The sequence below is a fragment of the Patiria miniata genome, unplaced genomic scaffold (genome assembly GCF_015706575.1).
Source record: "Patiria miniata isolate m_02_andy unplaced genomic scaffold, ASM1570657v1 HiC_scaffold_7, whole genome shotgun sequence".
Taxonomy (NCBI): Eukaryota; Metazoa; Echinodermata; class Asteroidea; order Valvatida; family Asterinidae; genus Patiria; species Patiria miniata.
The window spans coordinates 14327096-14341748 of record NW_024037074.1 but is presented as its reverse complement, the minus strand read 5'-3'; the positions used below and the strand labels follow the sequence as shown (position 1 = coordinate 14341748).

At 39.1% G+C, this 14653-nt stretch overlaps 1 protein-coding gene across 2 annotated transcripts in view; it reads right to left on the bottom strand.

Moving 5' to 3' along the window:
- Nucleotides 1-14653, bottom strand: part of LOC119744597 (macrophage mannose receptor 1-like) — a 75246-nt gene that overhangs the window by 43871 nt on the left and 16722 nt on the right. For both annotated transcript variants that reach the window (XM_038220604.1, XM_038220605.1), the window contains exons 5-13: nt 8846-8957; nt 8230-8495; nt 6186-6357; nt 5134-5263; nt 3844-3995; nt 2822-3016; nt 2338-2358; nt 1622-1800; nt 448-506 (exon numbers count right to left, since the gene is read on the bottom strand). In XM_038220604.1, the coding sequence (XP_038076532.1) occupies nt 448-506; nt 1622-1800; nt 2338-2358; nt 2822-3016; nt 3844-3995; nt 5134-5263; nt 6186-6357; nt 8230-8495; nt 8846-8957 (1286 nt within the window). The remainder of the gene's footprint in view (nt 1-447; nt 507-1621; nt 1801-2337; nt 2359-2821; nt 3017-3843; nt 3996-5133; nt 5264-6185; nt 6358-8229; nt 8496-8845; nt 8958-14653) is intronic.

The following is a 14653-nucleotide window of genomic DNA, read 5'->3' as shown; positions in this document are numbered from 1 at the left end:
CTGTTACTACCAGTATAGTTAAGAACATGTACTTTATTCCTATGTTATTTTATAGTAAACTGAGTGAGCCACATATTTTAAATGTCTTTTTTCTAAATCGATCACTTTCTGTTTGACTCTGTATAGCACATGCCTCTAGGCCAGCAAGCATTAGAACAAAAACTATTGATATAATTTTCAATTAATCAAAGATGGACTATATTTAATTACGTTTGTTAATTTGATTTTTTTTTCATTGCTATGTCATTATTGTTCTGGTTCATTTTCACATAAAATAAAATGAAGATAATGTAAAGTAGTAAACTGACTTGTGCTTGACAGGCGAAACGGTGAAATAATTTCGAAAGAGTTTCATGCCAGGGATTGTACTCAGGGTTTGTTCTTTGAGAACATTTTTGGAATGTCCTATAGCTGCTGCTGTTCTTTATGTCAATACATATCACTCACCCAAAGCCTGCGCCTTCATCCCGCAAACCAAGCCAGTAACTCCTTGCAAAACCGAATGACTATAAACAGAAAAAAGCATAAAATCATTTTACCTAAACATGAACAAAATATCTGTTGGATTCAACAATAGAGTTTGGGTTCGTAAATATTTCTTGAAGAACAAAGAATGTTTTAAGTAAATTCACCTGTCAGTTGATAGTCTTGCAAGTTTCTCAGGGGAGGCGGCTTCACAACCTCTTGTCTGCTTTGTGGGGGAAGCAGCCACTTTGCGGGCAAACGTCCCCCTGTCACCCACTACGCAGGCAAGTCGCCTGCATAGCTAAGCATGCACCCTCCTGATCACTTAGCAGGTACCCACCTCTCACTCATTTAGTTTTTTTTTTTGGGGGGGGGGGGGAGGGGCGCCCACGTCATCCACTATCTTAAGAGCGTGCCCGCCTGTCATCAGCTTCTTGGGTGAGTCGGGTATGATCAGCGCAAGCAAATGGTGAAAACACACACATCCTTAACTTATATTAATTAGAAATAAACAATGCATTGAGCATGCAAACTTTAGGAGCAAATCGATCCACACTTGTGACACAAAGGTAGATATCACAAGGCACCCCCACAAAGTGTTCTGAACCATGCATAAGGTTAAATAATGAATATTTGTGAGTGCAATGGTAAGAATTATTTCATGAAGTGACAGGTGAAATGTTCCATGGAATTGAACATTTCAGCTGTCATGAATGAAACATTCATTATTTGTTTCATATAACACCTGAATAAATCCTGGTCATCTGATTGGTTGACTTTTAATAGCCATTTAGTCAGATTAAAAACTGTTAAAAATTTCGACAAGTTCATCATATTTAATTTATGCAAACTGTTCAACAGGTTGAGAACCATCATGTTCAATCTCGATTTAAAACAGTGCCACCACCAGCAGCAGTGACACCGTGCAATGGGAGTTCTATTCACCGTGCAATAGAACTTCCATTGCACTGCGCGCCGTGCGTGCACCGTGTGTTGGGACGAATAATTCAATGAAATGTGATAAAAAATCCACCAATCAGATGACGGGGATTTATTCAGGTGTCGTATAATACTATATATCTTTCAGTTGGATGCACTATGATTGTTAAGCAGTTCTATACAATCAGCATAGAATAATATCTGATGGATTACTTACCAATGTCCGCACCAAGTTTTGCTCATCCAGATCCTTGGCAGTCGTCAGGTGGCCACGATATTCGCGACATGTATTCTCTGCTTCAGTCCAGGTTTTGTCAGACTGTGTAGGTCCCAAAAGAGTACTTGGAAAGTAGCACTGATCTCCAACTTTTAACTCTTCAACATTCCCGCCACAAACTGTATTCAGTTATTCCAATATAGGCAAAGTTTTAAACCCAGTCATCAACAATACACCAAGTCCTGAGATTCATCTCTTGATTTGTGGTTCATCATCATGCATGTCTTTCTCAGCACACCTCCATAAAGGTTTGGCCGTATTTCGTGAAATTTTGATTTCTTGGAATAGTGCTAAGACTTAAAATCAAATTTTGAAAATGAGAGCTTGCATCAATTGATCTTTTATGTGTATAATCTCAGCTATTCTTTAGAGGAAAAACTGGCTCAAATATTGTTTTAACATACCATAAAAACTTAATAAATTGGTAAGTTTGCAACCACATTTTATTTTATCATGTGTAAATAACATCTAACTGATCTAAAGCAAGTACATGAATAACTACAAGCATTAAAATAAATATCAATTCTGTTATCAGATAAAAAAACAGTCACAATTGTTCTACACATATAAAGGTCTCAAAATGTCAACAAAAATGTTCCTTATGGAAAAAATAGATACATGTATATTATAGAAATATAAAAATCTATGTGACTTACTCCGTGCCTGATAAGAGTTCTCTGAAACGCAAAAACAAAAACAGATCCAATAATTAAAAGAATAAATGAGCATCTAGAGTGGAAAATGATTTGATGTGAATATGAACGTTTCACAAACATTTTAAGATCGTCAAACAAATTATCTCAGAAATTTAAAGACCTGAAAATGGGTGGCTACACAATCAGGACCCCCTCCTGAAATTGTTGCATGGAAAGGAGGAATGCTGGAATTTACCATTGTCTTCATTTCAACCAGTGGTCATGGTGGTCAGTGAGGTATTTGGAAAGCAGCATTCTTTTACCACCTCTGTCAGAGCCTATACCACTTGTCACACTTGTATTTTATTTACTGTTGCCGTAAAGGAGTATATGATTTGTAAATTTAAAATTTTAAATCTAAAATTTGAGTCAAAGTGATGCAGAGAGAATATGTAAATGGTTTCATGTTGGTCGCAGTTCAGAATATTGACTGTGATATGCTCACGTTTGGGCAGTTTGCAAACAGAGTAGAGGGCACTGAACTGGCAAATTTCGTCCAGCCAGGCCCCTGCACCTGCAGTGGTAATGGACATGGCAACACAAGACTCCAACAGAGCTGCATTTGGATCATTTCCGTCAGGCTGGTCTGCACTCCAGAGGGCGTAATTCAACTCTTCCTGATCAATCCACTCAAATGTGCCTGAGAAAATAAGACAGACAATACAATGCATGTTCACTCAAAACAGAGAAATGCATGGAGCACTTTGAAGACATATATATCCATAACAGAGACAATGCACTGTAATCAAAAATGACTTCCAGAAATGACACAGAAAGCTTGTGCACTAATTGCATCATTTGCTTAAATGCAAATGCACCACTGTGCATTGCATCATTTGCTTAAATGCAAATGCACCACTTATAGGTGTCCCTTTCTTTAGTACAAGAGTGCAGCTGTGAATAGATTTTTATGTAAGCACAGTACTTTTCTCATCTGGAAAAGAGAAACTGATGAAATTGCATACTTCAGCCATTTACCCTCCTACATGTAGTCTTAATTATTTTAAATTTAAAAACAATTCAGAATTTGCCATTAAACATTTGCCCACGTAGAACCCACAATTCAAATTCCTTCCAAGAAATTGTAAGGATTTACGTTTGAAGGAGTAAACGTGCAGCCTGGCTTTTGTTCAATTAGAACAATTCTGTTTAAATTGGAATACCCCAGTTTCAATGGCACTATTGTAAGGGAACAGGAACGTTTCAATGTTATAATGAATTCCATGCATGACAATTTGATGGCACTTTAATTTTGCGATCGCTGGTGACAGCTCAACATGTTTGTGTAGGACACTCTTCATATACGGTCATTATAGATCTGTGTTCAAATTTAGGTCCCACCTCAGTTTGTAACTGTATAGGAGTTAATTGAGCAGGACAGAGCCATAACTGACTCCAAGTTGATTTAGTTGTATCTCCACAGACAGCAGTCAATGCTAAATATGAACAAGGCTTGTTACCACTTACCCCAATTATCATTGCCAGTCTGTACACGTGTCAGTCCAATCCAAACATAAAGTTCTTTTTGGTGTTTGGCTTGCATTGTTGTATAAATGAATTCGTTGTCAGCTGATGAAGTGATGCTCGCAAGCATGGCACCGTCATACATCCGCATGCATCTTTGTACAAAGAAGAAATATAAACCCTAAGTGGCTGCAATGAACCATAAGTTTGCAGACATTGCTTTCATCTACCAGTCCATCCATGGTTTGGACTGCAATTATTTTCCAAAACAGATAGGTCAAAAATGAGGATGATATTCCAGCTCAAAAATTACAAGCTCAAAAATTACAAGCTCAGGCCTTGCCATCATTCAGTGCAAACAAGTCTTCATTACATAGCCTAGTTTGCAAGGCTGTGTTACATCACGGACCATTGTGTAAATAGTCTGTGGATGCATCAGCGGGCAGACATCTGTGGCATGCACAGCCTGTTCCCTAAAAAAATGCTGCAAGCAGAAATGGGCCTAGCTGTGTCCTTGGAATATTGAAAAATGTTTCATGATGCTTATATGTTAAACCTGGAATATTCAGCTTTCAAATGCTATTTGTTTATCAATTTTGCTTTTGCCGAACCAGAGATATGATCTGTTGAACACAAACTCTCAAAAATCAATTTGTGCCACTTTCCGTAAGTTGATACTATAAACAGCAGCATTGCCATTATTATACACATGTATGATCGTGCAGAAAAACAATTAATAATGAATAGGTGAAGAAACACTTTTGTTATTCATATTATAATGTTCTTTTCATTATTTGTAACACACTCTCCAAATCATCATAATAAAAACATATCTTCTAGAATTGCGAACCTCAATTGAAGTCGGATTTGAACAGGTGCCATGTCTTGTCTTGTCATTATTACTATTAGGCCTAATAATGTAGAAAGTGGCACAAATTGATTTTTGAGTGTTTGTGTTCAATGGACCATATCTCTGGTTCTGCCCCTGAATAGGTAAGACCTCGCGGTACAATGCGGTAACAGTGAATTTGTGGTTTGCGGTTTTTCATATATATCGCCATACCGAACAGGATTGGATACCGTAATAAGCCTGAAAGTGAAAAAAGGAGTGGTGCTGCGTGCTTATATAAGAGTCTACGGTTGAATGTCTTTTCTCATTCCAGTTCAATAAAGGAATTCCCTGCATATCAGAGGCCAGAAGTCTACTGGCCGAGGGGAATGTTGCAATTGCATTGAAGTCAATCAAACAAATAAAACTAAATTTCTGTGTCACTGTTCCTCCCCTGGCCTTACCTGTAATTGGCCTCTCCCCAGTCTGTCTTTCTGTCAGAGAAGTAGTAGCAGTTTTCACCTTGGGAGATCCAGTCACTATTGGGGCAGGGTAAAATCACTGTATCTGGGTCAGGAGTTGGGTACGTCATAGCTGAAAGAATGACAAATAATTGCATAGTTCAGAGTTGCCATTGAAATGGGGACTTGGAGACTGTTGCTATCAGGAATTAGTAAAAGAATATCTGGATCAATTTTTACACAAGTAGCTATCAAAGCAGAAAATATTGCTAATTAGCAGATAGAAGCTGAGAACATTCACAATGTACACTTTGGCTGGTACAAAACGCTACATAAAATTGGCCCCTGATTGTAAACTTAAGTCAATGTTAAAAACCTTCTGATAAATACAAAAAAGTGCACATACAGTTAATTGGTTTTGTGTTTTTCTATTTCACTTCTTCTTTTTTGCGAGCCATACCACTCTTCTTTTTTTTTCTTTTTCTTTTTACAGATCCCAGCTGTTTCCTTTATCCCTGCCATTACATGTATATTCTATTAAAACCTATATGAATTCAATATTGGGGGCTTTGTCGTCCTTTACCACCATATTTTATAAAGACTGCATACTCAGTAATGTCCCGAGTGATTATGAGAAAATATTCACATTATTGGAAAAAAATATGTAATTTACATCACCCTGATGCAAATTCCATCTTATGAAGAATTTTGTTGCATTACACACTACCAGACTTCTGCACTAGTAAACAGGAGGTCGTGGATTCCACCTGAGTACATGTAGTTTTCATGAATTTTTTCTCATAATCACTTGGAACATCACCGAGTAAACACTGTTTATAAACCATGCCAAATAAAAAAAATCAAGCTATGGCTATGTGAGCCTGTAGCTAAAGCAATATTTGAAAATATAATTTTGGTCTCTTACTGTAGGCCCACACATGTATGTAACTCATTTTGTGATCTTTGTCATCACTTTTTTCCAGATCATCAGGTCACAAGCATTCTACAAGCACCAACATTGTTTATTCTGAACGTTAAGAGGTTTTTTTTCTTACCTAGTTTATCGAAACGGCAAATGTATGCTGCTGTGTCAGCACAGGTTGTGTCGTCCCAATTGTTCCCATCGATCCTAGCACGCACACATCCTTCACCAGTTTGACCACTGGGTTCATCCGTTCCCCAATTAGTATAGACTATAGGGTAGTCAATCTCCCATCCAAATTCATTCTAGACATTCAAAGAAAGTAGACTCAAACATGGTCAACTTTAATTAACTCAAAGCGTGTTTGCTAGACATGTGATCCTCTGGTGTGCAAGAATCCAGTGGCACACTCTTTGAACTTTAAACTTTCAAGCTGCATCAAGTCCCAAGTTCTAATGGCTGGTCCATACCAATCCTGCCAAATCTTCATAATATCCTGGTATATTGTGAACGATCTGGCCTACAGGCTCCACATACTAGGCTTGTGCGGTTCCAATCTTTCTGGAGCCAGTTCCGGTTCTCAAAAAAGAACCGTTTCCGAGTCAGAACCGGCTCCCAGAAATTCAATGAAAAACATAAGCTGTTGAAATTACATGTAAAGAATAACGGTGTCACCTTGTGAGGTCCGTGCTCGGTGGATTAATTCGGCAAGCAAAACATGTTATTCCACTACGTACTTGGTTTCGAATGTGTGGTTTTTTTCATGTGAAACTAAGTTTAATGTGTTATTAAAAGCAAGCTTGTTCCTTGCGTATGTTTTTTTTACCAGGACGATCTCCATGCCGCCAAGAATAGACTGATTCACTGCAAAGCACAAGTAGTTAAGTACATGTACATATATGCACACGGTTTGCATGTACACACTGGTACCCTCCTTTCAATGAACACCATATGTACTTATGTAGGGTGGAACCCGTCGAGTGCTGGAATTGGCTCTGATGGACCCGGGTACAAATTTACCCGGCTCTAATTCGAACAAGTCACGGACGGTCACGGTCACGGTCTGGATCGAGTCGACTGCATTATTATCTAGCAGTTACATATAGGGGGCCTATAGCAGCCCACGTGTTTATGCGCAGCTGCGCGACTTTTCATTTTTCACCATGTGCACCGATCAGAAAGAGCCGAAGCAAAGGATTAATTCATTTTCATGCAACGATGGGTACTTTGTACCTGTACCCCACGGCCCGCGAAATCCAAATCTCAAAACAGCACTGTACCCGGGTCCGTACATTAGTAGTGCCGATTCCCGCGGCATGCTGAGCCGGGATGTACAACCGACTGCCACCTCTTTCACATTCATCGCTTGCTTGACTGCAGCAAGTAACGTGCATGCATACTAACTGCCAACATTCATTGCTTGCTTGACTTTTTTTTTCAAACGAGGTTAATTATTTTGCACGAATGAGATTTTGTCCACACTTTCAGATGAGCCTTTTCGCTATTCAACTGCGTGCGTGCATATCAAAATGAATAATTTATTCTCGGGAGATAAACAAAGCAGATGAATGCACAATAGTCTAAGAGAGATACGGTAACTGAATCCGCATTCTGCATTTATATCTTCAAAAGGAATAGAAATTTTTGTTCACTCAAAAGTTGGAGCATACAAAAACCTTAAAACTGTGGTGCGGTAAAAAAAAATTCACAATTTGGCATTCACTAAGAACAAGAACTTTTCCTTTGATTTTGATGTTCCCCCGCTACGATTCACACACCTGTGGTAAACTATTTAGGCCCTACCTTCAAAAACTGTATACATCATTGAACATGATGCACACACACGCAATTTTTATAGCGAAAAGGCTTATTATAGAAAACCTTCCTTTTTTTGGTTGCAACTTGCCAGGATAGAGTGTAGAGTTTAACATCCTGCAACTTGATTTGGAAGGATGGCAACGACTAATCTATAATCTAATGTCGGCAGTTGCGTAAAGTTTGGTGGCGCCACCAGGCTTTGTTGGAGAACACGGATGACTATTCAATTTTTTAGTCCCTTACATGTATAGTTAGGCCTATCCTTGAGACTGGTTACTCACTGTAACATTATATTTCATAAAATTATGAATTTCAAATTCAAAGAATGAAAAAAACTGCTTGTTTAAGAAGAAACTCACGTTATTTGATTTCAATCCAATCCAAGCAGATGGTACATCAAATGAGTACATCAAAGTCTCCACGAGAGCTGACTCGTAGCCATTCAGTACTGTAGCAAGATTCACTTCGTATTGGGGCCCTGGGTTGATGGCACGACATGCAGCTTGTGCATCATCATAACTTTTGGTTGCGTTATTGTACAAGTAAAAACATGCACTACTGCCAAACGGAATGAAATCGTCAGTGCATCGAGTCCCAGGTATTGGTTTGTCATTGTCGCTATCATCTGCACAAAAACAGAGAATACAAAAGGAAAAGGAAAGACAAACAGAAATAAGGTAGTTTACGTACACATTGTCATCCAATATTATGTCATATCAATTTGAGACATCATGTCTGAGTCAACTGAAATATTACACCGGTAGTAAACTGTTAAGATCATTTAAAAGAAACTATGCAACTATGCAGAAAAGCAGGTTTCTCTTCATTTGCATGGCCTATGGTAATGTTTTAATTCATTTGATAGATATACCAGTACACTACTTCCCTTGGTGGTGGTACACAAGAAAAATGGTGCAACCTAAGCCAATTAAAAAAAAATATGACAGTAATGGTGGAAAACAAACTACGTTTTACCCGTTTTTCTGCTGCAGATGTATCTATGCTGCTCAGTGCAGGGCACATCATACCAATAGCCAGGCTGCTTCTCGTTGCTGTTATCCAGTACAACGCAATACTCTGTATTGGTCTGCCAAATTTTCCAAAAAATATGTCCATCAAAATTGGTAGCTGTATTACTTGCATGAAATGTAAGTTAACATCCAGTTTGTGCCCCATAATTACATGTACCATGTGCCTGGCCTATACATGTACATATCTATATGCCATGTGGTTGCAAGGGCCAATTTCTAAAGGTTACGTAATACTTTATTTTGCATGAAACAACACGCACACAGACATGTGGATGTTCAATGGCGAATTCTTTGAACATCAATTTCTCCCATAATTTGGAAGACCGTATCTTCATGCAACTTTCAGGGTTCGTTTCCCTTATAATGATCAAACTATGTGCTAAAAATCATTTTGATTTGTTGAGTATTTTTTGTTGAAACTGAAGGAAAAAAAGGTTTAAAATATGTCCAGTTTTCAAAGCTGTAACACTATGGGCCAAGTTCGGGCAAGGACCATTAGTCGACTAGTGGTTGATTTGTGACGTACCTTACGACTGCGCACTGATAGCAACGTGCGAATGTCTCCAGGTCTCTAGTTAAACACTGGTCAAAATGTCATCGCAAAACTTCTGGATCCTGGCTCTCTGCTAGCATTATGAATGCGCGCGGCTATTGGTTACCAGCGAAGCAACCAACCCCAGTAGGCTGGTTCCAAATAGTCGACTAGCGTAGTCAACCACCGTTGACTAGACAGAGTTCGGGCAAACGTTAGTTAACCATTGGTCAACTATAGTCCTTGCGCGAACTTGGCCAGTGTTTGCAATATCTGTCAATATTTTCAAGCCAGACAAATATTAATAAGGTTCCTATCAGTGTTCGAGGTCTCGAGGCTGGCCTCGAGGCCAATTTTTATGACCTCGGCCTCGGCCTTGGAGCCTTCTGGCCTCGGCGAATCAGTCAAGGCCGGCTCCAGGCCGCCCATTTTGATTTTTTTCTATTTCAATTAATTTTAATTTTTTTACCGTATCAAACCTTCAACATGTTCAAGAATCTGCCGTAGTGGGTTCCGTGAAACGAAAGCATACACACGAATGAACACTGGTAATGGTTGCATTGAACGTACTTACGTACGTAGCATTTTCGCCTAGACTGTGCTGTGGCAGTATAATATGCGGGGACAAAATCGCATCCGAAGATCAGAACAGCCAATCAGAGGGCGCCTCGATTATTTATGCTGAGTTGTAAATGTAACTGCCGCTCGCAGTATTACATTAGACATACACAGTACAGTCTGTAGACCAAGGGCTGTTGGGTGTTCTACACGGCATTAATAATGATACGGCTCTGTGATTGGCTGTTGTGAATAATAATAATAATAAACTAGACGGACGTTGTGTTTGTAGGTAAACAAACACCGAGCTGTTTCGGTGTTTTTTCTGTCTTTGAATGAAAAAGATTGACGTGGCCATCGGCAGCTATCGAACCCAGAACCTTTGTGTGGGGATTCCAAGTTTTTGCCGTGTGTGACAAGTGTGTGAAGTCGATTTATGTCAGACGTCCTAAATCCACGTGGTTCAATGTGTGCACAGTCCTCTTTTCTTTGCGTTTGGGAACGGGTGCGCGTGCAAAGCGTAGGTGGGTGATTCCATAAATTTAGGGTCCAATTTTGGTGTCCGAGTTACATCTGACTTGTGTAAGAATTTGTAATTCAGGACACATGTCTCTGATTCTAAGAGTGATTATGTAAAGCAAACTACCTGGTAAACAAATGAAAAATAGTGTGAAGTCATTTTTATTGACACTTGAATGGCAAACAAGGATGATTTTTTCTCACATGGTAGGCAATGGGCATGGTTGTGCAATATGGGGGGGGGTGCTTCTATGTAAATATTGTATTCTTTACATTTACAGTTTACTAAGCACCTCTGATTTTTTTTAAAACGTTATCAGCCTACATGTATATGACTGCCCAAATCATCACTTGGTATCCAGTTTTGCCCTTCTCTGATGATATCCTTTTATCCCCGCCCCCTGCATTCGTCACATGACTGTCTCCTTTTAACTGCACACATTGATTCCTCAGATTGTATGTAATTTTGCCCCTCGAAATATAATCCTGACAATCTCGAACGTTTCATTATAGGTAGATCATTTAAAACACTAGAGGGCAGCAAACAACTTTAACAGTGCCACAGTTGTGTGCGAGGTCTGACAAGAATACAACCAAAATTAAAGCGAAAAAAGCTGAACATTTCACGACATCATTATCAAATTTCTTAATTTTTTGTACATCTTACATCCTGGTATACAATGTAGGCCTACTTACATGTATGTTTATCGCAGGTCAAAACCCAATCCGACGTATAGTTCAGACATTATTGGCCTCAGAAAAAAAATGTCCGTTTAATGTGACATCACTTCCAACGAGTTGACATTATGATGTCAGTTGAATTTTAATCTATACCACACCCCGATTTCGGTACATATCAAGTAACAACCAAATCAGATGGAAATCCACCATTTTAACGACACATTACGCGACATGTAATCAAATCATGGAGATATCGCAGAAAAAAAGGCACCACCAAAATTGGAACTATTGTTCTATAGCTATACGTCTCAGACATACGCCCTTTAATGTGACCTCAGATGATATGTAACGATGTCATGACGTCATCTTGACCTATATTCTGGTATACAGTGTACAGTATAACTTATCCAAGTTTGTGTGAATACAAAGTTTCAACCAAATCGTAAGCATATACATCTGGAGCCATGGGGATGGAAATGATGCAAAGTCAGGGTGCCCTCACATGACAGCAAATAAAGTCACTATGATTTCACCTATCAAATATAACAGATCCCAATATCAACCCTATGAAGAATAGAACGTGTACAAACCCTATGGAGAAAAGAACGTGTACAAACCCTATGGAAAAAAGAACGTGTACAAACCCTATGGAGAAAACAACGTGTACAAACCCTATGGAGAAAAGAACGTGTACAAACCCTATGGAGAAAAGAACGTGTACAAACCCTATGGAGAAAAGAACGTGTACAAACCCTATGGACAAAAAATGCCCCTTTAAAGTTACGTAACTTGACACCTGATGATGTCATGATGACAATTTTCTTCTAGGACCCTCTCTGGATGATTGTCTAAGTATGTACCAAGTCTGAAGTCGATCAGATTTACAAAAGTGCCAAAGTGGCATGGTAGAAGGAAAATGTGTACAAACCCTATGGGCGAATTGACTGAAAAAGAAAACTAGAAATGTGTTTGTGGACAAACACAAGCTGTTTCGGATATTTGAAATACTCTGTGCACGTGATGAACATGTGATGAAGTCACTTCGAATGTCATCTGCCAAGTGAAAAGTCAATCAGACATACAGTGCCAAAGTACATGGTTTGAAGAAAAACGTGTACAACACCTATGGGGAAAATGCATCTTTAATGTGAAGTAACCTTACACCTGATGATGTCACGATCACGAATTTTTTCTAGGACCATCTGTGGGTGGTAGTCTAAGTGTGTACAAAGTCTAATGTCGATCGGATTTACCAAAGTAGAATGTTTTAAAACGTGTACAAACCCTACGGGGAAAAATGCATCTTTAACGTGACGTAAACCAACACCTGATGACGTCACGATCACAAATTTGTTCTAGGACCATCTGTGGGTGATGGTCTAAGTGTGTGCCAAGTGTAAAGTCCATCAAATTTATGAAAGTGCCAAAGTGGAGTGTTTTATGAAAACGTGTACAAACCCTATGGGGAAAATGCATCTTTAATGTGACGTAACCTGACACCTGAGGATGTCACGGTCACGAATTTCTTCTAGGGCCATCTGTGGGTGATAATCTAAGTATGTATCAAGTTTGAGGTCGATCGGATTTACCAAGAGGCCAACGTGGAGTGTTTTAAAACGTGTACAAAACATATGGGGGAAAATGCATCTATAATGTGACGTAACCCGACACCTGATGACGTCACGGTCACGAATTTCTTCTACAACCATCTGTGGGTGGTGGTCTAAGTATGTATCAAGTCTGAGGTCGATCGGATTGACAAAGAGGCCAAAGTGGAGTCTTTTAAAACGTGTACAAAACATATGGGGAAAAATGCATCTATAATGTGACGTAACCCGACACCTGATGACGTCACGGTCACAAATTTCCTCTAGGACCATCTGTGGGTGGTGGTCTAAGTATGTACCAAGTCTAAAATCGATCGGATTTAAAAAAGTGGCAAAGTGGACTGGCTGAAGAAACGTGTGTTAAACCTATGGAGAAAAAGTCTGAAAAAAAAAAGAAAAAAAAAGAAAAAAAATGTGTTTGTGGACAAACACAAGCTGTTTCGGATATTTGAAATACTCTGTGCACGTGATGAACACTTGATGAAGTCACTTCGAATGTCATCTGCCAAGTGAAAAGTCAATCAGATGATACAGTGCCAAAGTACATGGTTTGAAGAAAAACGTGTACAAAACCTATGGGGAAAATGCATCTTTAATGTAAAGTAACCTTACACCTGATGATGTCACGATCACGAATTTTTTCTAGGACCATCTGTGGGTGGTAGTCTAAGTGTGTACAAAGTCTAATGTCGATCGGATTTACCAAAGTGCCAAAGTAGAATGTTTTAAAACGTGTACAAACCCTACGGGGAAAAATGCATCTTTAATGTGACATAAACCAACACCTGATGACGTCACGATCACAAATTTGTTCTTGGACCATCTGTGGGTGATGGTCTAAGTGTGTGCCAAGTGTAAAGTCCATCGAATTTATGAAAGTGCCAAAGTGGAGTGTTTTATGAAAACGTGTACAAACCCTATGGGGAAAATGCATCTTTAATGTGACGTAACCTGACACCTGAGGATGTCACGGTCACGAATTTCTTCCAGGGCCATCTGTGGATGATAATCTAAGTATGTATCAAGTTTGAGGTCGATCGGATTTACCAAGAGGCCAACGTGGAGTGTTTTAAAACGTGTACAAAACATATGGGGGAAAATGCATCTATAATGTGACGTAACCCGACACCTGATGACGTCACGGTCACGAATTTCTTCTACAACCATCTGTGGGTGGTGGTCTAAGTATGTATCAAGTCTGAGGTCGATCGGATTGACGAAGAGGCCAAAGTGGAGTCTTTTAAAACGTGTACAAAACATATGGGGAAAAATGCATCTATAATGTGACGTAACCCGACACCTGATGACGTCACGGTCACAAATTTCCTCTAGGACCATCTGTGGGTGGTGGTCTAAGTATGTACCAAGTCTGAAATCGATCGGATTTTAAAAAGTGGCAAAGTGGACTGGCTGAAGAAACGTGTGTTAAACCTATGGAGAAAAAGTCTGAAAAAAAAAAAGAAAAAAAAAGAAAAAAAAAATCTTAACGAAAACAAGAGCTGTTTCGGTGTGTCACCGAAACAGCTAAAAACTAGAAATGTGTTTGTGGACAAACACAAGCTGTTTCGGATATTTAAAATACTCTGTGCACATGATGAACACTTGATGAAGTCACTTCGAATGTCATCTGCCAAGTGAAAAGTCAATCAGACATATAGTGCCAAAGTATGATTTGAAGAAAAAAGTGTACAAAACCTACGGGGAAAAATGCATCTTTAATGTGAAGTAACCTTACACCTGATGATGTCACAATCACGAATTTCTTCTAGGACCATCTGTGGGTGGTAGTCTAAGTGTGTACCAAGTCTAACGTGGATCGGATTTACAAAAGTGCCAAAGTAGAATGTTTTAAAAC